Below are 27,869 nucleotides of genomic sequence, written 5' to 3'. Positions count from 1 at the left end.
GGGATTCTCATTGCTCCTTTCCACCCGCATTCTCTCTCCTACTCCCCATCTCTCTTTGCTGATGCTGCCGCGGAGCCAGCACCCAGCATAGGCTGTCTGTTTGCTGCCCACACTTAGCATGGTACGTCCCCAGTACAGGGCCAAATCAGAGAGAGAGGGAGTAGAATCTGCTTCGATACAAAACTCCTCTGGTAAATAGCAACCATGGCAAAGTCAAATGATGCAAGCCCAGCCAGAGATGAGTGGCTCTCCGTATGTCTCCTGTGTTTGAAAAGTCCTCCTCTCTAAACATGTGTAGACCACACCCCCCATCCAATGATCCAGTGTGTATTTATGAATCCAGCTCCCATATTTCTGGGGAGGCACACGGCTCGAGTGCATCTCGTGTGCGGTTTTCAGGAGAATCTGAAAGGTCAGCATGTCACAGACTGAAGTGCGAGCTGGAAAAGGTGGCAGCTCGAGAGCCGAAGGCAGGCAGCTGTGCCCTGGGAGGTCTCCATCACCCCCTGTTCAGGTTCTGTGCCAAGAACAAATGCTGAAGCCAAGCTGGCAGGTTTGACCTCTATTTCCTGAACAGAATGCACAATTTGTCACACATGCAGTGTCTTGCCTAATGAATTACCTTTGCATCCAAGCCTTGGAAGTCTCTGTTCCCAGCAGATGGGTCCCTCCCACAATCATTCTGCAAAGGGAAGAACACTGAGGCCCAAAGACAATTCAAAGAGAGACATGCTGGGATGGAGGAGAGCCCAGAAATCCTGCACAGGCAGCAGAGCGGGACGGGAGCGATGCTAGCTGGTCAGCTCAGTGTTCCAAGGTTCAGCTGTTGCATGAAAACTCCGTGGAGCAAGAGGTCTGCCAGCAGCAAAACAGAAGTGTGGGTGGCATGGTATGGGGGAGGGTGTCACTTTTGTGGAGGAGGCAGGGCTGGCCTTATGGATGGGTGCTGTGAGCAACCACCCAGGGTGCCGTGGTCAGGGGGGTGCTGTGGCCACGCCCTGCACACACACAGAGCCAGCCTAAGGCCCCTTTAACCCTGAGGGCTGGGCCCAGAGCTGGGAGGGGCAGGGCTGGGGGGTGCCCCAGCCGGGGGCTTCTACCATGAGCCAGGCTGCAGCTGCTAGTCCAGGCCAGGCAGGTATGGGACTTTCTCTTCCCCAGCACAGGCTGTTCCCGGGGCCGGGTCAGACCCACCTCAGTGAACCTCTCCCAGCTGCAGGAAGCTCTGTGGCTGCTGGCTGGGAGGCCAGCTCTGAAGGCAATGCCGCCACCAGCAGCAGCACAGAAGTAAGGGTGGCAATACTGTGACCACTGCTATGATGCCCTTGCGACCTCCCCACAACCACCTTTTGAGTCGAGACCCCCACAGTTACAACACTGCGACATTGCAGATTTAAATAGCTGAAACCGTGACATTTAAGATTATTTAAATCCTAAAACAGTGAAATTTACCAAAATGGACCGTGCATTTGGTAGGGCCCTATACATTATGTTTCATTACGTTTCCTGTGGGTAATAGGAGTGGGGGACGGCTTGTGAACTTAAAATACCCAAGTCTTGCCTGCGGAGTGTGGATGCTAAAGATCACAAGAGTAGCGGTTTGGCCTGCTGCTGTACACAGGTAGTTTGCTGCGCTCAACCCCAGAGGCAGCTGCATTCCAGTGGAGTAGTAGAGGTATTGGGCAAAGGAGGGATCGCTCAGTGGTCTGAGCATTGGCCTGCTAAGCCCAGGGTTGTGAGTTCAATCCTTGAAGGGGCCATTTAGGGATATGGGGCAAAAATTGGGGAGTGGTCCTGCTTTGAGCAGGGGGTTGGACTAGATGATCTCCTGAGGTCCCTTCCAACCCTATGATTGCAGAGGCGGCTTGCACCAGGCTCCTTTTGGGCCAAAAGCTTCTGGACAAATATAAATGATTAATGTGAGTTTGATGGACTAAATGCTGCTAGCGCTGGGCAAGATCTTATCTGCTACCCATCTGTTCGAGTCTGGTATACTGGGAGGGGAAGGCACTGCCTGGGAGCTCTGCCAGGAGGGATGTCTCCCGTCATTCTGTCATGACTCTGTGATTGTCTAGAGACAGACGGGGAAATTTTGCTCCGCCAGAAGGGAAGTTACTGCACAGCAGCGGCCAGCAGCTGGCCAGAGGCAAGTTTGGAATGGGGAGTTCACAGTCCAGCAAGGGGTGTTCAGGGTACCCATCCCAGAGGAAGCTGAAAGAAGCATTCATCAGTCACAGGAGAGTAAAGGGGCTTCTTGCACTAGCGTCTGGGGCCAGAACTCCAGCCTGGTATTGCTCTGATGCCAGAACATCTGGCCTGGCCAGAATGTGGGGAGCAAGAACACGAGAGTGGAGAATGGTTCTGTCAGCTCATGGCTGAGAAATGCTATACAATAGTATGGTGAGAGGTTTGGGCCCCTGGTGTAGTGCTGAGGATGGTCAGGCTACCTGCTCTCCACAAGTCCTCACTGCAGGAGGGCAGGTTCTCCAGCCCTGAGGGCACGTTAGCTACTTTTCATAAGAAATCTCAGCATGCTCTCGCTCTATTTCTCTCAATTTGGGATCCCTGGGATGAAAGCCACTGTCTCCATGTGACTGATGGCTGCCTCTATTGCTGGTGCATGTTGTAACAGTATTGTGTTTTCCTTAGAAGTCTGTACAAAGGCCTCATTCATAGGGGAAAAGGTTACTGATCTGGGCTGTACGGGCTGCATTAGTCATTCCGGTTGGCACTGGGCACTGCAGATGGCATTTTCCTCCTGACCTCACAACCAGGAGCATTTTCCTGGCATCCACTCTCAGACTTTCTTCTGCCTTCAGAGGGCTGTCCTCCTTTGTGGTCTCCATGTGATGAACTTCAGGAGGTGACTTCTCTCTGGGTTGCACAGCTTCACCTGCTCTGCATGAGGGGTTTAATGTGCAAGAATAGGCAAGGTTCCTAAATGGAAAGTGTATTTGTGCATTCAGTTCAGCTTCTGTGGCTCATTCAGCCCTTGCTCAGAATGTCAGCGGGGGCCAGTCGCAGTGGGATAGTTAGTGATGATAATACTTTCTCATAAAGCACTAAATTGAAAACACTCCCTTGTCTCATACGGATCATCAAACACCCATTGTATGTGAGCTCCCTGTGGACGTGACCCTATAGCCTGCTCCCCATTGCCAGCACACCTGATCATACAACACTGTTATAAACAAGCAACAGTATGGCTGTATGGGGATGGAAAAACAACAAGCATTAGTTCCTGCTAGGCTATTAGCCAAGAGGCCAACCAAAGCTTGGCCAAAGCAATAGGTCTTACAGCGCACCGTGAAGTTCACCATGGGCCATCAGGAGACAGCAGATTCCAATGCCGCAGACTCATCCACTGAGAGTTTAACCCTGGGAAATGCTACCGGCTGATCAGAGTGTTATAGCTGCAATTGCGCTCCCATGAGAGGATGCTCAGACAGAAAGTAGACTTCCTATGCCATCTGGAAGCCATAGAACACAGGGGAAAAGGATTTTATTCATGATATTTCCTCATCTCCAAGAAGAAAGGAGGTGGGATCTCAGACAGCTGAAGGTCTTCATCCACCCCTTGAGGTTCAGAATGACCCTGGCCTCTGTAATCCCCTTGTTAAACACAGATGACTGGTTCACAGCTGTTGATTTAAAGGATGCTTGTGTCCACATAGACATTGACCCGGCACACAGGAGGTCCCTACAGTTTTTTGTGGGCCTAGTCCTTACCAATGCAGAGAACCCCCCTTCAGTCTCTCTATGGCACCCAGGGTATTCCTGAAGGTGTTATTGGTAGTGGCAGCTCGTCTGTATCATCAGTGTTGTCAACGTTCCCCTTCCATGGCAGCTGGCCTCTAGCAGTGAAGTCATACCAAGAAGTACGGATAACAGCCTCGCCCCTGCTCAGATTTTAGCTGCATGCTTAGCTCCTGTGCAGATTATAGGCTTTATTAGAGCAACCCCATATTCAATCCGAGCCAAAGCATTCCTGACTAAGGACAGATTCCAGGCTACAAAGGATCGCATTGCTCAACATTGGCTGAGCCCTCAGACAATGATATGAACCTGCCTTATCCTCTTCAGTCCCATGGCCTCATGTATATATCTGACACCCTTTGCAAAACTCCATCTGTGATTCCTACAGGCCTGGCTGTGGCCAGGCTAAATGCTAAGCAAGCACAGTCTGGACAAACCAGTTTCACTCCCCCACAGGGTACGTGTGTGCAGTGAGTGGCTGTGAGGCTCTGAGCCCAGTGTAAACATTATGGCTCGGGCTGGAGCTGGGGCTCTGAAGCCTAAGTAGTGGGATGGGCTTTGCAGCCCGAGCTCTGGTCCGAGACGCAACTTAAAAGCATGGTCTATGCTGCCCCGCAAGTCGGAGTCTGTCACCCCAAGCTCAGAAGCTGCCTGCTGCTGGCTGTGCAGATGTACCCACGGAGTTCTGACTTCGCTCACCTGGGAGGCAGTGTGCCTGGGGGAGGGAGGAAGGGAAGGGGAAAAGATTGATTACACACACCTCCCAACAATGGGGGGGCATGTGTGTGAACATGTAGCACAGGGTACTCAGACCCAGTTGCACATAAACCTTCTGGACCTGCATGCAGCAGATGAAGCCTTCACATGATTCCTACCCTTCGCTCCGTCCTTGCCTGTTCAGGCCAGTTTATTACATGAACAGATATGGAGGGGCGATGTCCACCCATCTCTGCATGGAAGAGCTCGATGTCCGGACCTGGTGCACTCACCACCAGATCACCCCCTTGGCAGTACCTGGGTTTGGTTTTAGTTTGGTTTTGCACCCCCTCGGCAGCACCTCTTCCTGGGGTGCAGAACACGCTGGCAGACAGCCTCAGCAGGCATTCTTCCAAGGACCACGAATGGTAAGAACAGAGCATCTTTCAGCAGTGCAGATTCCCACTGCGGGATCCCGTTGCGTCTCAAGAGAACAAGAAAAGCTCAGTGTCTGCCCCAGTGAGGCTCCAGGCCACAGTTCTGAAGGGGATGCATTTCTAGTACAGTGGTTGGAACCACTGATGTATACATTTCCCACTGTCACTCTCTTTCATCAACTCCTGGGGGAGATCAAACAAGATGGAGCATTGGTGAGCATACTTGCTCCTTGGTGGCCAATGCAGTTCTGGTTCCTCTGCAGTCTCCAGATGTTCTCATGGGCATGTTCTGCTCTTCCCAGGCTCACTGATGCGGGACAAAGGCAAGATCCGCCCCCCAACCTTGCATCCTTCCATCTAACAATGTGGCATCTGGATGGATGGCAAACCTAGAAGGGTCATGCTCAGAGGCAGTACTATCCATCCTTGGCAGCAGCAGAAGAGACTCCAAGAGAAAATGCTACCCAGCAAAATGGAAAAGATTTCCTAGCTGGTGCCGGCATCATTGGACTTACAGAGCATGAAATACTTCAAGACATCTCCTAAACTGCTTGTCTTCTTTGCCAAATGCATAGGAGGGGAAGCTATCTCCTCAGAGAGACTTTTCAAATAGATTTCAGGTTGCATCCTAGTTGGCTACAAATTAACGATGACTCCTCCTCCACAAGTTGTGAGGGCCCACTTGACAAGATCTACACCAGTAGTCTCTCTTCCAGATGCCCCTCTTCTGATTTGCAGAGAGGCAACATGGAGCTCTGTCAATACTTTTGCAAGCTTGTACAGCGGACACATCCTTCAGCAGAGCAGTCGTCCAGTCTGTGATACTGCTGAGGTTCTCACAGCCTCCGACTCAGTGAATGCTGTTTGTGAGTCACCTCGAGTCACATACACATAGGGGACATCGCTCAAAGAGGAAAACAAGGTTACTTACCTTTTACAGTAACTGGAGTTCTTTGAGCTGTGTGGTCCCCATAGGTGATCTGCTTCCCATCCTCCTTCCCCTCTGCGGCTGACCCTTACCGGTTTGCAGTAGAAAAGGAACTGGAGAGATGGTCGGACCGCACAGCCTCGTATATCCATTGATCGGAGCACGAGGCGGAGAAGGGCGCCAGTGCAGACGAACACACTGCTAATGAAAATCTTACGGTCTCAGATGCATGGAGCACATGCGCACCTCGAGTGGAAGGCACATAGGGACCATGCCTCTGGAATAACTCCAGTTACTACACAAGGTAAACAGCAGCCTTTCCCACGACATCTCCAGGCCTAAGGAATTGGATCAGAAGTAGCGTCCTGGCAATGCAAACAGAAGTAGGGAGCACATGGACAATAAAAGGATGGTCTGGGAGTCAGCTTCAGCCCCACTAACAGTGATGTGGAGGGCGACCATTTTGGAAAAGGACAAAACTTCAGAAGCTCAGAGGCAGAAATCAGAAATTCAGGGGAACCCTTTAAAAAAAGCCCAGATATCCCGGGACTCGTGATGAAATTGCAGGAATGGTTTTACGGGCAGTGGGAATGCATGAGCCTATGTTGTCTCGTCCGCTCCGAGATGGACATGAGCTGGAAGCCTACTGGAGGGACGACTGAAGTGTCTCCTGTCATGAATGCAGAGCCCATATGGTCTCCCCGATCACTGGCTACTCCTCTGGCCAAGTCAGCACCCCTGAGGTTCAAGAGATACGCCGAAGAGAATAGACAGGCCTGAGGACTCCCAGCAAGCCACCCAACTGGCAGGACACTAGAGCCAGGAGCAATAGCGAGGAACTTAGGAGACATTACAAAAATCAGTCTCAAATAAGTGTTCAAATGATTTCTTCCCCCTGAGCTTTGTCAGACATAAGCCTCGGCTACGGTGAAAGTGATTTTATTCCTACACCCCTCCCTCTCCTTGGAGCAACCGCAAGCTGAGAGGTACCTGGCCAGGAACCAAGTGGGACTGGGGACGGATCCAGAGTCAGGTCAGTGGGCAGCTGGCTTTAGGGATGTGGTAAGTAGATTCTAGGACTCCGGAATGGGTGGGTCCAGCTCCAGGGCAGGAGAGGGAGAAGGCTGTAGGTCAAGAGGATGGGAAGAACCAGCAGGAGCAGGGAGATTGCATTTCCAATGCAATGTATTGCCCTGCAACAGAAACATTGTCAGAACGTGCCATTGGGCTCTGGACTGCGATATTATAGATGTTGTTTCTCTACTAAATTAATACAGCATGTTCTGTTCATGGATGCTTTAAGCTGAATGACAGATTGGGAACATACAGTAAAATTACCTCCAGTTGCATCACTTGGCATCCTGTGTATTCCAGCAAATACAATAATGGGGAAGGTGAATAATTAGTTAACCACTTCGCCTCATACTTAGTGGATGAAGCTCTCCTGGGTACCTGCAATGGAAGAACTACTGGAAAGGAGCCCGTATCCATTGCTATTACAGATACAGTGGCTCACTGTGACTCAATATTCTTGCACAAGGGCTATCTATTGCTAAGCATATTGGTCTTTCTGCCTGTGACTGCAGCTGCCGGGGAACATTGTTTTCCCAGTGTAAATTACCAGGAAAATGATCAGTTCACAGCTTGGACTGAGGCTGTCTGGGCTAGCTTTGATGTTTGTACAGCAAGAGCAACGAGGAGTCCTTGAGACACCTTAGAGTGCCACAAGGACTCCTCATTGTTTTTGCTGATACAGACTAACACAGCTACCACTCTGAATACAGCAAGAGGTGAGCCAGCACACTCCCCTAAGTGACAGAACACACTGCTTTGAAAGTCAGGAAGATGATAGCCATAACTATCAAGGCATTCACTGTAAAGATTAAGCGAAATCTGCATAATGCTCATTCGCATAATGTTAACAATTGGGCACTGTTCTCACCCACTCCGGTCCCAACTGCAAACTGCTCAGTCTGTGCCCCCTCCCCTTCTCTGCCCAGCTGCTAGAGTAGAAAACAAAGCAAGGGACATTTCATATGGGGACAGAACTGCATGGGCTGATCCCACCTGCCTTTGTCGGCTGCTTCCATACTTTAGCTAATTGTGGTTCCAGATGCTAACGGCTAGTGGGGGGCCATCACCTTCACTTACCAAGCTATCAGTTAATATAGTTTCTATTATTTTTGGCACTATACAGAAACACAAGCACTGATCTGATTGGCTAAGGCCTTTCTCTGGTCCCCCTCACTGGTATCTGAGCACCTCACAATCTTTAGCCTATTTGGCCTCCCAGCACCCTGATGAGGCTGGGCATGCCAGGGAACTGCAACACAGAGAGATTAAGCGACTTGTCACAGGTTACACAGACAGCCTATAGCAGAGCAGGGAGCTGAACACTGGGTTCCTAAGTCCCAGGCTACTCCCCTAACCACTTTCCTCAGCTGGGGGAAAGGGTTGGGAGAAATTGGTGAAAATCTTTTTCACGGAAATTAGTGTGAACATTTCTGACCCTGTGGTTCACGTGACTTTGCACACTGCTGCACTTTCATTTTTTGCCACGTTCGGGAGGACTGAACCCAAAGTCCTTTGGCAGGAAAAGGCGCCCTTGCAAATTTTGGCAGGTTGCTGCAGAAGGAAAGGCTGCCTCCTCCCTTGGGGCCTCCTGGCTGGATGGCAAGAGCTCAGAGCACATGTAACACACATGTAACACCATGTACTTAGCCCTCCCAGTGCTCCTGGACATGAGTCATGGAAATCTCACTTCCCCCATTTTGGCAACCGGCAAACTGAGCTCAGAGTCTTGCCTGAGATCTCCTTGCAAGTCTGTGGCCATATTTAAAACCCACATCTCTTGTATCTCTGCCCATTGTAGCATCTAGACAATAGCGGATGCAATAATCAGTCCCATGCAGAGTTACTCTGGGCTGGTTCCAATCAGGCTGTGCGATGCAATGTCACAAATGCCCAACCTGGTTCACGTGCGTGGCAAAGGGTCGTCGTTTGTTGGTGGTCAGGGGGAAACAGTGGGAGTCCAGTAGGGAAACCTCCTCCATTTGCAAAGGAAAAAGAATTCAAACAAAAATGAATTTGCAAGAGCAGAGGTGAGTTGGAGTCTTTGCTTTAGTAGAAGCACAAAGTGACTGTTTTGCTCTTTTCCCACAACTTGACCTTAGGTGACTGGACAAACCCAGAGTGTGGCACTCCCGGAAACTCCCCAGGCACCCTCTGTCCCTCTAGTGCCTAAGCTGTGGAAATGCTCAGCTCCTAGGATGCATGGCCTCTAGGTCTTTGGGAGGATTGCAGCTCCTTAAACCCTTTCCTCTGCTGTTATTGTCTCTCTCCGTTTTTTAAGTAAATGACTAGAACCTACTGACGCTGCAGCCTTGAAAGTGACTCAGGCTGGATGCTAGTAAGGGTCCATTAACAGATTGATGCAATGAGATATTCATGGGGCTGTCATCACTGAGCTATGCTGTTAGACCCACGCAAGGCTAGGCAGCTGGTAAGGGCAGGAGTACAGAGAGATGCTATGGGGCTTTCTGGAACAGCAGGGCTCTGTTCTTGACAGGATTCATGCAGCTTCAAGGCTTCAGCCAGGGCTCCTGAACAGTTACGTGGGCACGGCTTGGAAAGGCAATAGGCCCTTTGTTTCTAGGGGCAAAGGCAGCCTGGTGCAGTGGCCTATATGCCGTGAGTTAGTGTTGTCAGTCGAGGTCTCAGTGCTCAGGTACCTGCAGTGCAGTTGTCCCCTTTCCTAGCCATTGTGCAAAAGAACCTGAAAAAACAGAGGTTGTAAAGCGCTGCTAGAGAAAACCCTTTACGATGCACAACAACAGGGTCGACAAAACACAGGCCCGGTTCTGGAGTGCCATCTGCTGGCACCGTATCTATTTACCTGTATACTGGTAGTGCGCACTCCTGTAACCAAGATCTATAAAGAAAGTGGGCCATGGAGGCTGCATTCCACCCCTAGAAGGTGACATTCCCCGGGCAGGGGTAAGAGGTAGCATGACCATCGCTTGTTCATGTTCTCTAAGGACACAGGATTTCCACCTGCAGATCTGTCAGCCTGCACCACACCCCCTTTAACGTGAGGAAGGGTAGGTTCAGTTGCTAAGACCTAGGTCTTGTTTGTTGAGGAGTATTTTACCTTTAGCCTCTTCCCCTCCAGTCTGTGCCAAGTGCTGTAATATTTCCCCATGCTCTACCCCAGCCATTCCAGAGGGAGGTGCTGGCACCACCATACCTGCCTGCACTGACCTGGTGTCCGGACGGGAATGAAGCCCCGAGCTGTAAAACGAGCTGTGCAGCCCCGCTGACAAGTCACTGGAAACCACTTCCTACTGGGGATTTGTTCCATCTTTTCTTTCCTTCCCTCATCCCTGGCAATTAGCAGGGGAAGGGTTCAAATCTGATGGGCTCCCCTGCGGGACACAATGCACCTGATCCTTCGTCACATTGGATCATGAGTGTGATGTGGAGTTTATCGTGTAAACGTAGCCTTTTCTCATCTCAGCGCTTGCTGACTGGAGCTGCTGGGGCGAGAAGCCATGCTCGCACTGTGAGTGCCATCTGCAATATCACGTCACCGTCATGTCAGCCTCAGGGGAAACCTTGATGGAGAGCAGTGTGGAAATTCTGGCTGTGTATCTCCTGGGATTTCATTCTTAGCCGGGAGAGAAAGGCTCTGATTGATGCTCAGAAAATCCCAGCTAAGACATAACTGATGGGTCCCCATCTGCATTCCCTGAGCACGTTTCTTTGACAGCATGTGAGTAAAACGAGCTGTTTTCTTTCCCCTAGGTGACATTGGCGGTCAGATGGGACTGTTTATTGGTGCTAGTATCCTAACAATACTAGAGCTCTTTGATTATATTTACGAGGTAAGATCTCCCCTTCTGTGTTCCTCATTCCACCGCTAAGGAGTGTGAGTGCTGTGTGATTGAGTGAGTCTGGGCACTGGGAACTCTGCCCTGTGGACAGACACCCAGCCAGACTTGGGTGCAGGGGAACACCTAGCGAGAGCCCCAGCTGTGTTGCTGCCCAGGTGCTTGTAGTTTGGCTGAGATTCACTCCTGTTCAGAAGCTTTGTCTCAGGGGGTGACGTTCCCCCAGGAGTCCTGCCAGCCCCCTCCCTTCACCACTTGCCTTTGTGCCTTTCTCACAGTCATCTGCATAAAATCATCATCATCATCTTTGAAAGCATCTTGAAGTAATCCGGAGCTGCGATCCTGTGGAGAGGTGGGAAGTTGGGCCATTCTGCAGCTCTGAGCCTGACATGGTTGGGTTGGCTTGGGCCAGCATGGATTCATGCTAGGTCTACCTTGGGCAGCCCTCTCTACACCTCCATCAGGGAGGCTGTGTCCTCGGTCCTGCCATGGAATGGCCAGCCCTGAAGCAGGCAGCTCCCTAGGGACCTAGGAACTGATAGACCGGATCAGAACCAATGTCCTCTCTCCAGCAGTGGTTGGTACCAGCTGCTTCGAGGAAAATCAATGCCATAATGGGAAATTATGGCATAACCAAGCCCTGGTGGAAGTTCCTTCCTGACCCCCACTTCAGCTTCCACCCTGAAGCAGGAGGGCTATGTACCTTGAGTATTTTTATCCCATCTCATGTAAGTGACACATCACATCAATTCTGATGATCAAACCAAGAGCAAGGAGTAGCATTGCACAGACTTTTGTAACCCTGGTGCCTGTCGCCTCCCTGCTTCCTAGTAGTGTGCCAGATGTGCTGCTGGCCATGTGCCAGATGTGCTGTCCAGCAGCCCAGAGCTCTGGGGGTGCACTTGCGGTGCGGCAGGAAGGGATCTGCTCCCCTCAGTATCAATAGCATTACCTGGCAAGCCCAGTCTGCAGCCGTGAACACGCTGAGAGCGTGTTCCTCCCACACACCCTGCTGCAGCACGGGCTCTGCCGGCACCGTCCCCTCTCCAGGGCAGTTCACCTCAGCAATTTTGATTTGAGCAGTGCCGCCTGCTGGTCGTCTCGGGAATTAGCTCTCCAGCTTTGGAGCGCCCTCTGCAGGATGGTGTCTTGCCTACCGCTGGCCCCCATGTCCGTCCTGGACCCCAGTGCTCCTTTACTTTGGGGTGCTGCCCCCTGGCAGTGCCCCCACACACTGGGTTTCCCCTCCCAGGGGAACCCCCACCCTCTATCCCCATCTTGCCTCAATGACTACTGACAGTCACTGGGGCAGACTGCAGTCTGTAAACCACTCATCATGGGCAAGGGGGTTTGGACCAGCTGCCTCTGCCTAACCCCAGGCTACAGCTCGTTAGCCCCAGTACTTCTCTAGGCCTTGCACAAGGCTTGCAGCCTGGGGGGTTACCAGGCTGGAGCTCCCCAGCTCCTCTTGCCTTTCCCCAGCACTGCTCTACTCAGGTACCCTTCTCTCTCAGGCAGCCAGGTCCTTCTCTCTACAGCTAGAGAGAGACTGACCCAGCTCCTGGCTCACAGCCCTTTTATAGGTCCAGGTGTGGCCTGATTGGGGCATGGCCCCGGCTGTGGCTGCTTCCCCAGTCAGCCTGGCCTTTTCCCTCTGGAGACAGCCTTTTCCTGCCTCGGAAGGGGAATTTCATAACCTCGGAGCACTTTCACTTAGAGCTGAGCAAACAATAGGGTTTCCAGTTTGGGGCCAAACCACAAACTCTAAAAAAAAGTCCAGGTTGAGTTAAACCAAAACACATTTTTTCATCAAATCAAAAAAATGCAAAATAAAAAAAATCATGTTGAATTGACTGAACTGTTTCACGTTGACGCGACTCTAATTTTGTTTAAAGTTTTTCATCTGGATTTTGGCCTTTTCAGGTGGCTATCACCCTTTCCGTTCTGGGGGCGGGGAATTGGCCACATTTGAAATCGAAACGCCACCTCAGCGCAAAACACTGAAATATTTCAACTTGGAAGCGTGTTGACTCTTTGGGAAGGAACATTTCCCCAACTAAAATGATCCACCAAATGCTGTGTCCGGCTCCAAAAAATTCACTTTTCAGTGAAGAAAGAATTAGGGGAAAAAATTCCCCACACCTCTAATTTCATTAACAGTTCATAATAGCCCACTGCAGGGATCTCCCGACTCAGGCTTTGCACCACAGCCTTCGCAAGCTGATCTACTGGCATCTTAAAACTCTGTCTTGGGACCCTAAATCCAGAGAGAAGCAGGCACCTGCAATGGAGTCACTTGAACAGAAAGAAGAAACTGGCTCCTCAGTGATGCAAATATCCCCCACTGTCCCCTTGGGATGGCCAGCCGTAGGGAGTATGCTTCGTGGAGTGTGTGCAGCCAGAGGGCGCATACTGTCTGGTCACAGAGTGTGAATTTACAGACAAGGGATCTGCTTTGAGGGGGCTACAAATGCATGGAAAATGCCCAAGTTTAGAGAAGTGGAAAATGAGCTGTGTTTTGGAGTCTGGATTAGACATAGTGGCCCAAATCTGCATCCAGATCGATAGCAGAGCTGCAAGGCAGGCAGGGAGCCACAGTTGCCCTGATTGAGGTCAGGACAGGCGCTGATGGCTGAAAGCTACTTCAATCAAGGTTAAAAGTTAAGGGGATCTGCCTCACTCCAGAGCAGAGCGAGGGCGAAGGGCAGCTGGGGAATCTCTTTCGCTGGCGATATTACAAGCTAGACTGGATGCCCGGCTACCAGGAATGGCTGAAGGAGAAAGGAGTCAAGCCTTCCATGGGGCTGAGGGTTGGACAGAGGCCCCATCACTAGCCTGGCCCTCCCCAAAGAGGCTGAGGATTTCAAGAAAGCCTGAGGGATTTCATTTCCCAGCCGACTCCTGTGAAGACCCCAGCCATTAACATTAGTGATCATTTCCCAAGGTTGCGAACGGCGCTGTACAAAATGCAAACATCGCAGCAGGCTGTGTCCTGGTGCACTGACAGCCCAGGAGAATCCAATCTGATTCCTCACATGTGGGGCCTGCGGTAGAAGTGGCCTTCTGGAGGGATTGGGCTGAAGAGAGGATGGGAGCCTGGAACCAGGGGACTGGGAAATGGCTCGTGGTTGTGGGTCTGCATGGATGAAGACATGACAGTGGGGGAAAGGAAACAGGCTTTGAGACTGCCAAGGTTGTGAAGGAATATCATAAAAAGACAAGATCTGAGCTGTGAAAGGGGAAGACATGAAGTTTGAATTCAGTCCAGTGAGCAAGTGTAACGCCAACAGACCCCGCTTGTTGGGGGGCGGGATAGAACTGGGGAGCTCTGGAGCTTAGTGCATGAGCCTCTACCGCATGAGCTCAAAGCCAACTGGATGTTAGCTCAGGCTGTAGAGCAGACTCATTTTCTCTCTCTAAGTGGTCTAGATGCCACTAGATGGGACAGAGCACCACAGCCAGGAGGTGTGGGGGTTACATACTTCCCCTAGCTAAGGAAGCGCTTCCCGAACCTCAGGGACTTCCCCTTGAAATCCCAGACAAGCCCCCACTTGTAATGCTGATAGCCCGGTTGGTGGCAGGCGGGATAGAACCTCTGGAGCTTAGTGAGCTAAAAGCTAAAAGCCAGCTAGAACACCATACCCAGGAGGTGTGTGGGTTACACAAGCAGGGACTAAATCTGAATGGCTTCTCTCCATTGGCACCAGCTATCCTAAACCCTGTCCACAATTCGAGAACACGCAGCTGGAACTGGGACTTCCCCCGGAGGAATGGCAAGTTGCAGAATAAGAGCACCAAGCAGATGTCTTAATTCGGGGACCACCAGCTCCCTGCATCTGTTTACCCCTCTCCAGCACTTCGGCTCTGCACTGGAGAGCTGCTGGTGAGCGCTCAGGTCCTGTCAGGGCTGGCGGCTCGAAAAGCTGCCATGTCAGAGAATTGCCCCATCTCAGCATAGCTAAGCAGTGTCAGGGATGGAGGAGCGCTGTCAGCCCTGCACGCAGCAGAACAGCATAGAGTCAAGAGGAGCCGGCATGTGCTCCAAACGTACGTTTGCTATGCTGCTCCTGGCTGCCTTCATCTTTAATGCAAAGCGGCCTGCTGATTACAGGTCCCAGCATGCTGTGCTCCTTCTTGGTCAGCCTGGGGGAGGCTATTCTAGTTATCTAGTAAGAGACATTCACTGAGAAGCTTGTGTCTCAGTGTTAGACCTGAACGAAGTCCACAGGAGAGGGGCTGCAATGGGAAATGTTCAGGAGAGTCTGCAAAAGGGGTTTACACACCATGTGCTCCTGGCACGCTGCTCTTGGGTCTCATTGCACGAGGGGCGGGTGTCAGAGTCAGGGCCTAAGTGCTTGTATTGCAGACTTAGAGCCAGGCTGCCCTGGCATGAGGCTGCACTCAGGCTGACCCAGGAGACTGGGCACAGACGCAGCAAGGGAAGGGGTACAGGGTGTCCGGGGGGTGTCAAAATGCCTGGACCTAAGCCTTCCCCTGGCCCTGGAAGGCTCCTTGCGCAGATCTGGCTGCAGGACACAGATGATCCAAGAGTGCCAGGTCTGCACCTGAGAGCAGAAGGAGTCTCAATCTGCCCCTGGCATTGGGAAGCTGTGAGTTTTAAAGGCACTTGGTATCGCTTTCTGAGCTGTGCCCTACCTTCTATTGGATGCCAGGCACGGAGGCCCACAGAGGCTAAGTGACTTGTCCAAGGTCACACAAGAGATCTGTGGCAGAGCAGGGAATTAGTCCCAAGTGCTTGGCATCCTACCCGACAGCCTTAACCATAAGGCCACTCTTCCCCTCTGCTCCTGGACCTAGTTTAACTTGACCATTTAACCAGCTCACTCTCTGGGTATGTCGCCATGTGCTCCTGTCCCTGCTACATACACCCACTTTTCCCTACTCAGCTTGCTTGTTACATCAGCTGGATCCTGCTGCCTGTCGTTGGACTGAGCAGCACCTTACTCTGGAACAAGCCAGAAGACTCTAACGCACCACTGATGGTTAAGCAGGAACAATTGCAATACAAGCTGCTACACAAGCAGCCCTTGATTTCCAGCCGGGCTATTCACAGAGTAGAAAAGGCTATTGAAAAGTCACCCAGTGGTGGCACCCGAGCCCGGCGGTCTCTAGTGGTGTGCAACACGGATGTCGTGAGGAGGCACATTCATTTAAGCAGCATTAGTGGTACACTTCCACTGGAGTAAAGGTGGCAGAATTGGGCTTTTAGACTCTAGTCAGTTCAAGCCAGGGACCGCCCTTACTTTGTATATGCCCAGCGCTGCGCAGAATGCGGCCGTGATCCCGACTGGGGACGCTGGGTACTACAACTCCACAAATAATAATGTATCCCTTTGACAATATAGCTGTGGTTTGCCCTCAACAGCAATTCACAGGGATAACTTAGTTACAAGAGGGCTCCTCTATTGGCCGCTGAATGCAGAACATGCCTGCGTAAGAGAGGAGTAAAAAACGGAAATGCAGGTTTCCGATTGCAAACAATGACTATCTTCTGAGGGCATGTGCGATGTCATGCCAGTTAAATGCCAGGACATATGTTGTTTCACTTATTAAACAAAAAGCTTTTCCGATATTTTAGTGACAGGCAGAGAATACTTTAGTAAAATAGTTTTGACCATTTTAGTAAAATAGTTCTTAACATATGCAAATATTTTAGTGAAATAGTTTCTTTTGAACATATGCCTTTTTCAAATGTCCTGGATATTTTAGTCTCATGCAGTTTGGGGCAGTCAAATGGCATTTTCAAAAGCACCTAAATAATAAGACCTAGCACTTAGATTGTGCTTTTAAGCAGAAGATCTCAAAGCACTTTACAGTGTCCTTATGTTATAGGTGGGGAAACTGAGGCACAAAGAGAAGATGTGAATTGCTCAAGGTCACCCAGGACTCCAGTTGCAGAGTTGGGAATAGAACCTAGGTGTCCTGAATTCTAGTTCAGTACTGTATCCACTAAGTCAGACTACTTTCCTTGGGTTTGACATATATGGCTTATTGATTTTCAGTCAGCCCTTGGCCCCTGACTTGCTTAGGTACTTTTAAACAATCCCATTTTAAGGCCTGGTCTATGCTAAAAAGTTAGGTCAGCCCAGGTACATTGCTGGGGGGGGGGGAGTATGAAAAATCCACACTGCTGTGAGATGTAGTTAAGCCAACCTAAGCTCCTGGTGTAGACAGCGCTAGCTTGATGGAAGAATTCTTCCATCAACCTAGCTCCTGCCTCTTGGGGAAGTGGCTTATGTACACAAATGGGAGAACCCCTCCTGTCAGCACAGGTAGCGTCCACACTGAACCGCTACAGCTACCGCCGTAGCATTTCAAGAGTAGACAGGTCTTAAATGTTATTAAAGAGGTAGTGGTGCATTTGCAACAGAAGGCAGGCAGTTCTACTGACAGAGTCCCTTCTGAGCAGCCATTCATATTTGGCAGCATTATTTTGCAATAAAATATAATGAAAAACACAAGCATAAAACTTATACCGGCTTTGGAGTTCAAACATACTCTGCTCCCTGGTTTATATCTCAATCTGTGCATGCACAGAATTTGATTAAAATCCAGTCTCTCTTTTGGATTCTTTGATAAGAAGGTAATAAGAATTCTCTCAAATAAAGTTTCTGGTGGGAGGCGGGGTTCCATTCATAGAAGCTGGAGAATATTTTTCTCTTGCCAGGTTTTTTTCCTTTGGCAAACATTGATTTCTTGGCGTTATGAATGGAAATGACACTTTATTCTGTGAGACCACTGCACAGTCGCACTGCACATCCCAAGAGTGTTATACACTGAGGCCATCTGGAAGAACTGTTAGAGATCAGTAACCTTCATTGAAAAAGGGGAAATTGACCTGCAGAACTCTTCCAGAATACCCTTTCTGGAATAGTTATTCTGGTATAATTTAGCTATTCTGGAATACCTCCCTTGTATGAACACTGTTTCCCAGAATAAAAGTGAGAGTGTCCAGATAACTGTTCTGGAATAGCTATTACCAGTCAATTTCCCCTTGTAAATGTAACCCTTCCACCCATCAGAGTTGGCAGCAACAAGGGCCAGGTTCAATATCTAGGGGATCCAATCCAGTAACACAATGCAAACCGGCTTGAGCTCCCACCAAGTGACCTGGGACAAATATATACCACCCCCGCTGGGCACCTCCAAGAGGCAATACTTCCCCTCTTGCAAGCACATAGTCTGAGTGTAGCAAAAAGCCTTTTGATAACAGAGAGAAACAATGTGGCATTATGTTGGGGAAACACCACCAACAGGATTCATAACACAACCCATGAGCAAAAACCCACCCCAAGCCAATTGGGGCATGCCCTTTCCCTTTGGTTCTTGAGTCCAGCAACCCCAAATCACCCAAAGTCCGAAAAATCCAATGACCCAAAAGTCTCTGTCCCTGGTCAGGGCAGCCCCAGAGTTCAAAAGTTTATCTGCAGAGCTTTTACCTCCCAACCTGGGTGGAGATGCAGGCAGGGGAGAAGAGGGAAGGGGCACCTTACATGATCTGAAGCTGACTGCCCCACAGCTCCATAGGCCTTTGCTCCACTCCGCTCCACCAGCCGCCCCACAAACTGCTTCGCTCGGCTCCGCTCTGTGGCCCACAAGCAGCTCCCGCCATCCCACAAACTGCTGCACCAGCCTGCCCACAAGGCACTCCAGCCATCCCCCAACCTGCTCCACAATGTATCTTCAGGCTCCCCCACTACTTAACACAACACTCAGGGATTTCAGCTCTTAGGTGAATTCAGCTTGTAGTAGGGGAGCCCCAGTGCTGGTGCACTGTCAGCCCAAAGCGAGCTCAGCAGCCTCTAACTAGACTCCTAATAGAATCAAAATTAGTTCTGATACTCTACAGTGGAGAAAGAAGAAAGTGCAACTAGCATGTAAGGCCCTCACTAATAGGCCTATGCCACCAAGTATTAATACTTGTCCCCAGCCTCTCTCAATTCACAGAGTTTTGGAACCCATGACCCTTGCCTAGCGAGTGCTATTTAGTTGATGGTGAGTCCCTCCATCATAACAAAAGGCCAAGTACAGTTCCAAGCACAGTTCCCATAATCAGGGTAATAACAATTTATTCTTCCTGCCCCAATAACAGAGACACTGGGGATCCCACAGCAGCCAAAGTGACCATTTCGGCAGCTATGGCCTCATTCTAGGCGGTGTGGGTGTGCCTATGCAAATGAGATTGGCCCCGAAGTTCTTTTCCACAACTTGCCACACCTCACCACCAGATGTCAGGGTGGAGCTCATCCTGACACTGCTTACATCAAGAAGTCCCTATATTCTGGGGTTAGGACCCTTGGGATATTTTGGGGCTAGGATCCTTCACATAACACAAGAACCAGTGGGTCACCCATTAAATTAACAGGCAGCAGGTTTAAAACAAACCAAAAGAAGTATTTCTTCACAAAACACACAGTCAACCTGTGGAACTCATTATCAGGGGATGTTGTGAAGGCCAAAAGTATACACGGGTTAAAAAAAGAATTAGATAAGTTCATGGAGGATAGGTCCATCAGTGGCTATTAGCCAAGATGGGCAGGGATGCAACCGCATGCTCTGTGTGTCCCTAAATCTCTGACTGCCAGAAGCTGGGACTGAATGACGGATTGGCTCACTCAATAAATTGCACTGTTCTGTTCCTTCCCTCTCAAGTTTCAGGCACCAGCTGTTGTCAGATGATAGGATGCTGGGCTAGATGGCCCATGGTCTGACCCAGTGTGGCCATTCTCATGTTCTTATGCAGATAGGTTAATCCATAATAGTCCACTTGCAATTTCCTTTGAAGCACCTGGTACTGGCAGTCAGAGATAGAACAAGACAGACTGCTTGTCTGATCCAGTGTGGCAGTTCCCATGCTCCTGCCAAAGTATCTTTGCCCAGCCACCAGCATCCTCCAGGGTTTCATAGCCTCTCTGGAAATAGGCCTTCTTGCTAGAGCTGGTCAGGAAATGTTTGGGGTGTTTTTTCAGGGAAAATTTTGGATGAAAACGTTATGTCAGAATTTTTCTACAACACGTTTCGGGTTCACCTCGAAAGCCCAACGTTCTGTGGTTTTCAGCAACTGAAAAATGTCAGATGGGTGGGCAAAAATGGGGGGGAGGAAGGGGTGGCTTCTAGCAAGTTTTCACCCAGCCACCTGAGACTTTTCGATAACTGGAAACATTTCACTCGGGACGGCCATTTTCCACGGGCATTTCTGCTTTGATAAAATAGCTGCGTTCCGTCAGAAAACTGCTTCCTCTTCCCCAATGTTTTCTGTCGAGGGAGGAGACTTCCTCCCCCCCAGAAATACTGCAGATCTCCTGGGTCCTCTGTGCAGAGAACCTTTTTCTCTGCATAGCCTCCTTGCCCCCTTCCACTGGCTTCTCTGGCAGGCCTGAGGGGGGGGGAATGTAACCCCCCCGGACCCCTCCTCTTTTGCTTTAGCCTGTCCCCTCTCCAGCCACGGAGCCACAACACTGGTGCAGGATCTGGGCCTGCTGGGCATGGTGCTTCAGAGCCAACTTATCCCCCTTCCTCAGCCTCCACTAGCTTCCTATGGCCAGAGAGCCTGGCCCTTATGCACTTTCCTCATTCAATTGCAACAGCTTCAGTTCGGTCAAACGTGGTGCTCCACAACCTGTCAGTTTGCATTCCCAAGCAACTGGATGCAGCCGTCTATCACAGCCTGCCCATGCCTGGCAGCGTCCGTTCTGTGAGGGCGCCAGGCCAGGGGACTGCCCCAGCGATTAGGCATCTCCCATGAAGTCCTTCTGCTCAACGCAACATTTGCAGCCTCCTAGAACCATGCCAGTGCTGCAGGAGCCGGATGTGCAGTCAGCCCCTGGCCCCCCACCCGGCTCATGAGGGCAGCAGGGACAGGGCCCATGTCTCCCAGATGCCTTTGCGCACTCAGCACTGAGGTATGGGGCACACAATGGGCCACAAGCCAGATGGGGGGTGGAGGGGATGGGTGGCCCATTGCAGCTCCCATTCATAGAAACATATCACCTGGAGTCAATCTTGCTGGGAGGGTCTGATGCCAGCCCACAGTCCCAGGAGCTGCACTGGAGATAGATCTGGCCTTCCACATTCCCATGGAGACGTCAAGCTGCCCCCAGGCCCTTTAGGGAGTGAATCCCAGAGAGTCTTGGAGAGTGAGTGGCGTGTCCTGCCTGTCTGGGTGCTGCTACTGCTCAGGGAGGGGAGCTGTGACTGGCTGTGCTTGCCTAAGGTAACCAAGTCTGCCTCTCTTTCAGCTGATCAAGGAAAGATTGTTAGACCTGCTTGGCAAGGAGGAGGAGGAGGGGAGCCATGACGAAAACGTGGTAAGGATCCCCATCAGTACCGTCACCAGGGGTCTCCATACTGTCCAGCTGCCAACCCCTGAATGGGCTCAATACTACGGGAAATCCCATAGATAGGGAGGCAGAATGGCCAGCCCTACCACCAGGAGTCAGGCCCCAAACCTCAGGAGATGGCTCTAACAATCATGAGGTTATTTTTGAATTGGGGCGGGGGGTCTTTTTAATTGCTTTCTGCTTTTTGAGCATTTGCGGGGGTCCCATTTTCCAGCTTCTCTTTGAAACCCTGAGGACTAGAACCTCACTTTAAAAAAAAAAAAAAGAATGAAAGCTGAGATTCCCAGTCAGGGCTTTAAGAAAAACACCACATACTGCAAGACTTGCGATAAAATCTCCAGAATTGTCAAGAGTGAATGTGTAGAAACTTCAAGCCAGGTAGACAGATCGGGTTTGGATAAGATAGATGAAACGAAAGAAAAAGTGCACGTTCTTTCATAAAGCATTCACTCCAATCAATGAGAGACCCTAGAAAGAACTTTCCAAGCAGCGCTCTTTGAAACACAAGAAAACAATTTTGTTCAAAATGTCAAACGTGTTTCTGTTTCACAGGGTTTGAAATTGACCCATTTGTCTATTTTTTTCATGCAATTTTCCGCAGTACTGTTAACTGGCATTTTTCTTAAAACGTTATCCCCGAAACGCGTTGTCTTGCTGAAAACTGAGTGCTCAGTACCTGCTTTTTCTATGAGGAGTTTGGAAATGATTTCTATAAACATGGCAATCAATTGTCAATACAAATATTAATAAAAACGATCATGGGAAATATTGCTGAAAACGGACAATTTCAATCCCGTCGACAACTTTTTGAAAAAAAGTTTCAGTGATATTGGGTGGGGGGGATTTTTTTCGGGGGGAGTCATTTTTCAGCTACGACAAAAACAAGCATCTTGTGCAAAACCAAATTGAAGATCTATTTCGGAGCCAAGTTTCCAGCTCACCCCTAGCAGGACCTTCCCCTCTGTGCCCACAGTGCAGGGCTTTTGGATGGCTATGGCCCAGATCCTCAAAGATATTTAGGCACTTAACGCTCCATGATTAAATGGAGGCTCATGTCTGAAAAGGTGGGTCTCCCTATAACAGCTCTGCCCAGCCTCAAATCCAGTCCCTGGGTGTCCCTATGGAATGTAACTGCATTTTCCAGCCCTCTTGATGATTTAAGGGTTGTTGTGTGGTCCTCTGCTTCTGGGGAGTCATTTTCCAGCCCTCTTGCTGATTTAAGAGTTGCTGTGTGGTCCTCTGCTTCTGGGGAGTCTCAGCAGCCTGGATGGAGAAGGGAAGGAGATGCAGGACCAAGCCAACCCATTTGGAATCTGACCCGTTCCGATATCTCCCTGGGGTTTTCTGATTCTCAGCCCATCCCCAGTCCGTGGAGAATCCAGGGGAGCATTGAGCATGGCAAGAATAGGCACATGTCAGCTCTGAAACTCACCTTAGAATCATAGAATATCAGGGTTGGAAGGGACCCCAGAAGGTCATCTAGTCCAACCCCCTGCTCAAAGCAGGACCAATTCCCAGTTAAATCATCCCAGCCAGGGCTTTGTCAAGCCTGACCTTAAAAACCTCTAAGGAAGGAGATTCTACCACCTCCCTAGGTAACTCATTCCAGTGTTTCACCACCCTCTTAGTGAAAAAGTTTTTCCTAATATCCAATCTAAACCTCCCCCACTGCAACTTGACCTTCTTGCTCTGTCTCTAGGACCTAGGAGAAGTTCAAACTACTTGCCAGCCCTGTCCATCCTAGCAGCAGGACCAAAGGAAGAGCTGGGGGGAGACTCATGGGCTGACCTTCTCCCCACAGGTTGGGCCCCACACTGGCACTGTCCATTCAAATCATTAGCGTTGATCTGGAATCTCCCATGTAATTTTTTTCTTCTGTGGAAAATGCAGTTTCTGCAAAATTGAAATGTTCCACCTGAAGAGTTTCCAGTTTCGCTAAAATAAAAAGAAGAGAAATAATGAAAAATAAATAAAAATAACCCACCCTGGACCTCATTCATTCACCCTCACTTAATGGCAAAACGGGGAGGGGGGTAACCCCAATTGGCCATTTGAAAAACGTTTCTGTTTTTCACAAAACACAACATCTCAATTGGAATGGAAATGTTCACCTTGCTTTGAAATTTCCTATCCGCAAATCTGACAACATTTTGCCCCAAATGGCGGGGCACTGTAAAATTTTTTGGTTTTGATTAAACCCCGTTTTTTCCAGTGGGAAAATATTTAGGTCCTAAAATTTCCACCAGCTCTGCTGTTAAGGGAAAGCTCCAAATGCTGGCTCCTTGCAGCCCTGTGCAGAAGCTGTGTGTGTCAGAGATGCTGCGTGTCCCTGGTGCTGAGTGAAGAGAAGGGGTGGGTCCTATGGAGAGATGCCCAAACTGGCGTGCCAGGGACACTCTGGACTGGGGATATTTCACTAGATGGGGGAAGTGAGAGGAAATGGAAGGTTCTGCTCTGCCACAATGCACTACAAAGCACAATGTGAAGCTCCCCCACCCCACCCCCCAGCTGTTACCCACTGCCTCTAAGGGTCTGGCTACGTTGCACTGTAAACGTGGATTGAGACTCAGGTTTGAGCCAAACCCCACCTCCGTCTACACAGAAATCAGTCTGACTTGGGTGAGGAACCCCTCTGGACTAAGGCTCACGCACCCTGCTGGCGGGGGGGGGGGGCGGCAGGGGTCAGAGCCCGAGTCCTGCGGAAATGTGAGTCCAAGCCGCAGACTCGAGTTCAGCAGGTCTGTGTAGTGCAGTATGGATGCGTTAACACAGCTGTGAGACCCAGATCCAGCGACTGTAAACCCAGGGTCACAATGCCGTGTGGACGCTCAAGCGTGGGTTTGGAAACACTGAGTCCACAAGCCCCAGGTTTAAATGAGGTGTAGACATACCCCAAATTCGAGCCTGGAGGATCTGACATGCTCGTGGGGCAGCAGGGTATACCCCGCCCCCCCACCTGACTTCAATAGCAACCCCTGGCAGCGCGAGGGCTGAGAGCCGGGAGCGGCTCAGCTGCACCTGCCCCCTGCGGTAACCCTGTCGCTCTCCTCCCCCAGAGCACTTGCGACCCCATGCCAAATCATTCCGAAACCATCAGCCACACTGTGAATGTGCCCCTGCAGACGACCCTGGGAACGCTGGAGGAAATCGCCTGCTGACACCTCCCCGCGAGCTCCGGAGTGCCAAGACCAACCGAAAGGAGACTGCACAGGAAAGTAGGGACCAAGCTCATGTTTGCATCGGGGGAAAAGGAAGAAAATCGCTATGCATTTACAAAAATAATATATATCTATATATAACTGTATATATATTATACATCTCTGCCAAAACCAAGCAAGCGGCGCCTTGGACTTGACTAGCATCGTCCTTTCCTGTGGGGGGGGCTCGTCTTTAGGATCTGAAGACACACTCTTTTTTGAACTGTACAGACCAACACAGACACTAACAAAACCACCATTTCATATACTGCCGACTGTATAAAGCACTTGCATGCCGATACTTTTTATGGCAATATATTCCTAGCTGTCTTTCTAAGCTCTGTTCCTCTGTACAGGCTCTGATTTCACTACCAAGAAGGAATTTTGCGGGCCCATCCATCCCTGAAAGTGCCGTTAATTAGGCTGTATTAGAATAAAGAAACAAACAAACGTGCAACTCTTGGACTTGCCTTACCTCCTTGTTCTTCGTGTCAGTTTGCTAGGCCGGGTCCCCCAAAGGCCTGGTGGAACTACCATCACCTAGAGGGAAGCGGCCTAGGGACCGCACCTGCAGTCTGACTCCCTGACCTGGATGGCTCTCGGATGCCCACGCCCGTGGCTACTGTGTTGTGCTCCTCGGTCTGTAACGCAGCTTGTACAGTCTGGTTTGGGGGCATGTGGGCCGGAGCAGGCATGGGGTTTATTTTTCATTCCTTTCTGTTGTGCTTTTTCCTTGTTCTCCTGACTGATATTAAAGCTGGTCTTGTGGAAATGGCCAGGCTGTGTCATTTCTGCCTTGCCTCCTGACCCGTTCACCACTGCCCCGGCCTAAGGGCGGACAGAGCAGCTGGGATACCCCTCAGTTGGCTGTTTTGGTGGTCCCCTGAATTTGGCCCCGCTGCCTTTCCCTGGTGGGTAGAGAAAGGGGGCAGCTGGGCTCACCCTCCACTGCCCACCCCTCGGCTGCTAACAGGCTGCCAATCCAGCCTCTTCCTGCTCCATCAAACAGATGAACAGGGCCTCGCACTTCTTCAGCCTGTGGGCACATTGGGGATTGGCCAGTACCCTCCACCCCGTCCCCTTCCCGTGTCATCTCCAGGGTGGGCTTTGTTCTTCCCCAAAGCTGGGAGCAGAGCACCCCCTCCGTTCTGGCCATGGCAGCTGCTCCCCCACCCTGGCGCATCAGGGGACATCAGCAGTACCACCCAACTGATTGGGACCAGAGCGCTCCTGGGGCTGTTGATTTTATTCCTGACCCGTGCCCCACCCCCGAAGCCACACACATATTCCCAAACAAACCCCGTGGCTTCCCTCCCAACAAGCCCCAGCACGGCTATGAGATTGCCCGGGCCTGCCCTAGCACAGAGTCTAGCCTGTCAATGCCACTGCAGGAGAGCAGCTTGGAGTGTCCAGTGTCAACCTCCCACCCTGCCCGCTAGTCAGCTGCTCTGAAGCGTCTCTCGGATTCAGACTCACGGAAGCACTTGCTTGGCTATGATTCTCTTTGCAGAGGAGCTGGAAGCAGACCCCCTACTGGGGCCTCCTGGGTCCCCCTCCTGTAGCCTTCCAGAACGCAGCCCAAACCTCCAGACAGTCACCACGGCGTCTCCTGACACTGCAACAGACTTGATGCACTGGCAGTAAATAATGCACCGAACCCTGCTTGCCTGGACCTCCAGCTCCCTTCAAGGCCCCAGCAGGGTCCTTTCTTGGCAGCCAGATGCTGTGAATAGAACAAATGACACAAATGTCAGCGAACGGCAGTATGACGGGCCAGCTCCTCAACTGGTGTGGATCAGCACACCTCAGTTGGCTTCTATGGGTTTATGCCAATTTACACCACTTGGGGATCTGGCCCTACATGCTTCCCTGGGTCTCAGGCAGGGCCATCCCTTGGACAGCACCAGCATTGGGTGTATTTAGTGGGTATTTAACTATTTCTAATCAACAAAGAGTTTTACCTTTTCCTAGGTTTCAGAGTAACAGGCGTGTTAGTCTGTATTCGCAAAAAGAAAAGGAGGACTTGTGGCACCTTAGAGACTAACCAATTTATTTGAGCATGAGCTTTCGTGAGCTACAGCTCACTTCATCGGATGCATACTGTGGAAAATACAGAAGATCTTTTTATACACACAAAGCATGAAAAAATGGGTGTTTACCACTACAAAAGGTTTTCTCTCCCCCCCACCCCACTCTCCTGCTGGTAATAGGTTATCTAAAGTGATCACTCTCCTTACAATGTGTATGATAATCAAGTTGGGCCATTTCCAACACAAATCCAGGGTTTAACAAGAACGTCTGGGAGCGGGGGTAGGAAAAAACAAGGGGAAATAGGTTACCTTGCATAATGACTTAGGGGGGAGAGAAAACCTTTTGTAGCAGTAAACACCCATTTTTTCATGCTTTGTGTATATAAAAAGATCTTCTGTACTTTCCACGGTATGCATCCGATGAAGTGAGCTGTAGCTCACGAAAGCTTATGCTCAAATAAATTGGTTAGTCTTTATGGTGCCACAAGTACTCCTTTTCTTTTTACCTTTTCCTAGAAAGTACAAAATTCCATGCCTCTCCCCGACCTCAATCCCAACCCCAACTGCATGTAGATCGGGGAGCAGCATAAATTCTGGCCTCACTGCATTTTCAGTGCGTATGGATTGCAGGGATGCAGCCTAGAGATGTCGCTAACACGCCCCACCAGATGAGACGGTGCTTCCCAAAACATCCAGCACCCGGAGCTGTTCGCTCTGGAAAATCATAAAATTGATTGAAAGGCTTGTGTAGTCTGTTTCACAGCCCCCTGTTTCTGCAATCCTTATGCCCACCTCTGTCTGGCCATTTTTTGTTTTGTACGTCAATGACGCGGCCGCCCGTCACAGTCATGTTTGTTAGTGACCATGCGTTCGAAGGGAACAGTGTACCTTGTCAAAATGATACCGTATGCTACAGCTTTACACCAATAAAGAGAAACAAAACAAAAGTGTGTTTCACAGAGATCTGAGCTTGGCTGTTTTTATTAGCCTGGACAAGCGGGTCTTGGGACAGAGCACATGGGATGGGTTTGTCTATTTATTAGCAGCAACAGCAGGGGCATGGGCAGTGCTGGGAAGTGTATGAACCAAGTGACTGATTTTGCATCATGTTAAGGAATAATGTCTTTTTATCAACACTTTGCAAAGCACACCCCCAACCTGGAGAAGGGATGGTACATATCAGTGTTCCCTCTAAATTTTCCCATACATGTGCACAATGCATTTTGTTATGTGCACCAATATGGAGGTGCTGTGTCACACATCACCTCCATACTGGTGCATATAACAAAATTCATGTGGCAGGGGTGGGGGCCAAGGAATTCAGAGTGTGGGAGGGGGCTCAGGGCTGGGGAAGAGGGTTGGGGGTGCAGGAGGGTGAGGGCTCCGGCTGGGGGTGCAGGCTCTGGGGTGGGGCCGAGGATGAGGGGCTCAGGGCTGGGGCAGAGGGCTGGTGTGAGGGCGCCGGCTGGGGGTGTGGGCTCTGGGGCAGGGCTGGAGATGAGTGGTTTGGGGTGCAGGCTGCCCCGGGGCTACAGCAGGGAGAGAGGACTCCCACCCAGCTCTCTGTCCCCACAG

General features: G+C 50.5%; 1 protein-coding gene across 4 annotated transcripts in view; it reads left to right on the top strand.

Annotated features, from left to right (window-relative positions):
* Window positions 1–25,040, top strand: part of LOC311513594 (acid-sensing ion channel 2) — a 1,297,158-nt gene extending 1,272,118 nt beyond the window's left edge. For 3 of the 4 annotated variants that reach the window (XM_084615519.1, XM_084615517.1, XM_084615518.1), the window contains 3 exons: window positions 10,621–10,700; window positions 20,966–21,034; window positions 24,124–25,040. In XM_084615519.1, coding sequence (XP_084471645.1) covers window positions 10,621–10,700; window positions 20,966–21,034; window positions 24,124–24,225 — 251 coding nt within the window. In that variant the 3' untranslated portion in view covers window positions 24,226–25,040. The remainder of the gene's footprint in view (window positions 1–10,620; window positions 10,701–20,965; window positions 21,035–24,123) is intronic. The other variant, XM_084615520.1, reaches the window with a different exon arrangement.
* The last annotated feature ends 2,829 nt before the right edge of the window (window positions 25,041–27,869 follow it).

This window comes from Lepidochelys olivacea (assembly GCF_965140295.1).
Source record: "Lepidochelys olivacea isolate rLepOli2 genome assembly, chromosome: 27".
NCBI classification, from domain to species: Eukaryota; Metazoa; Chordata; order Testudines; family Cheloniidae; genus Lepidochelys; species Lepidochelys olivacea.
The sequence above is the reverse complement of the archived record's forward strand: the minus strand, read 5'-3'. Positions and strand labels throughout refer to the sequence as shown.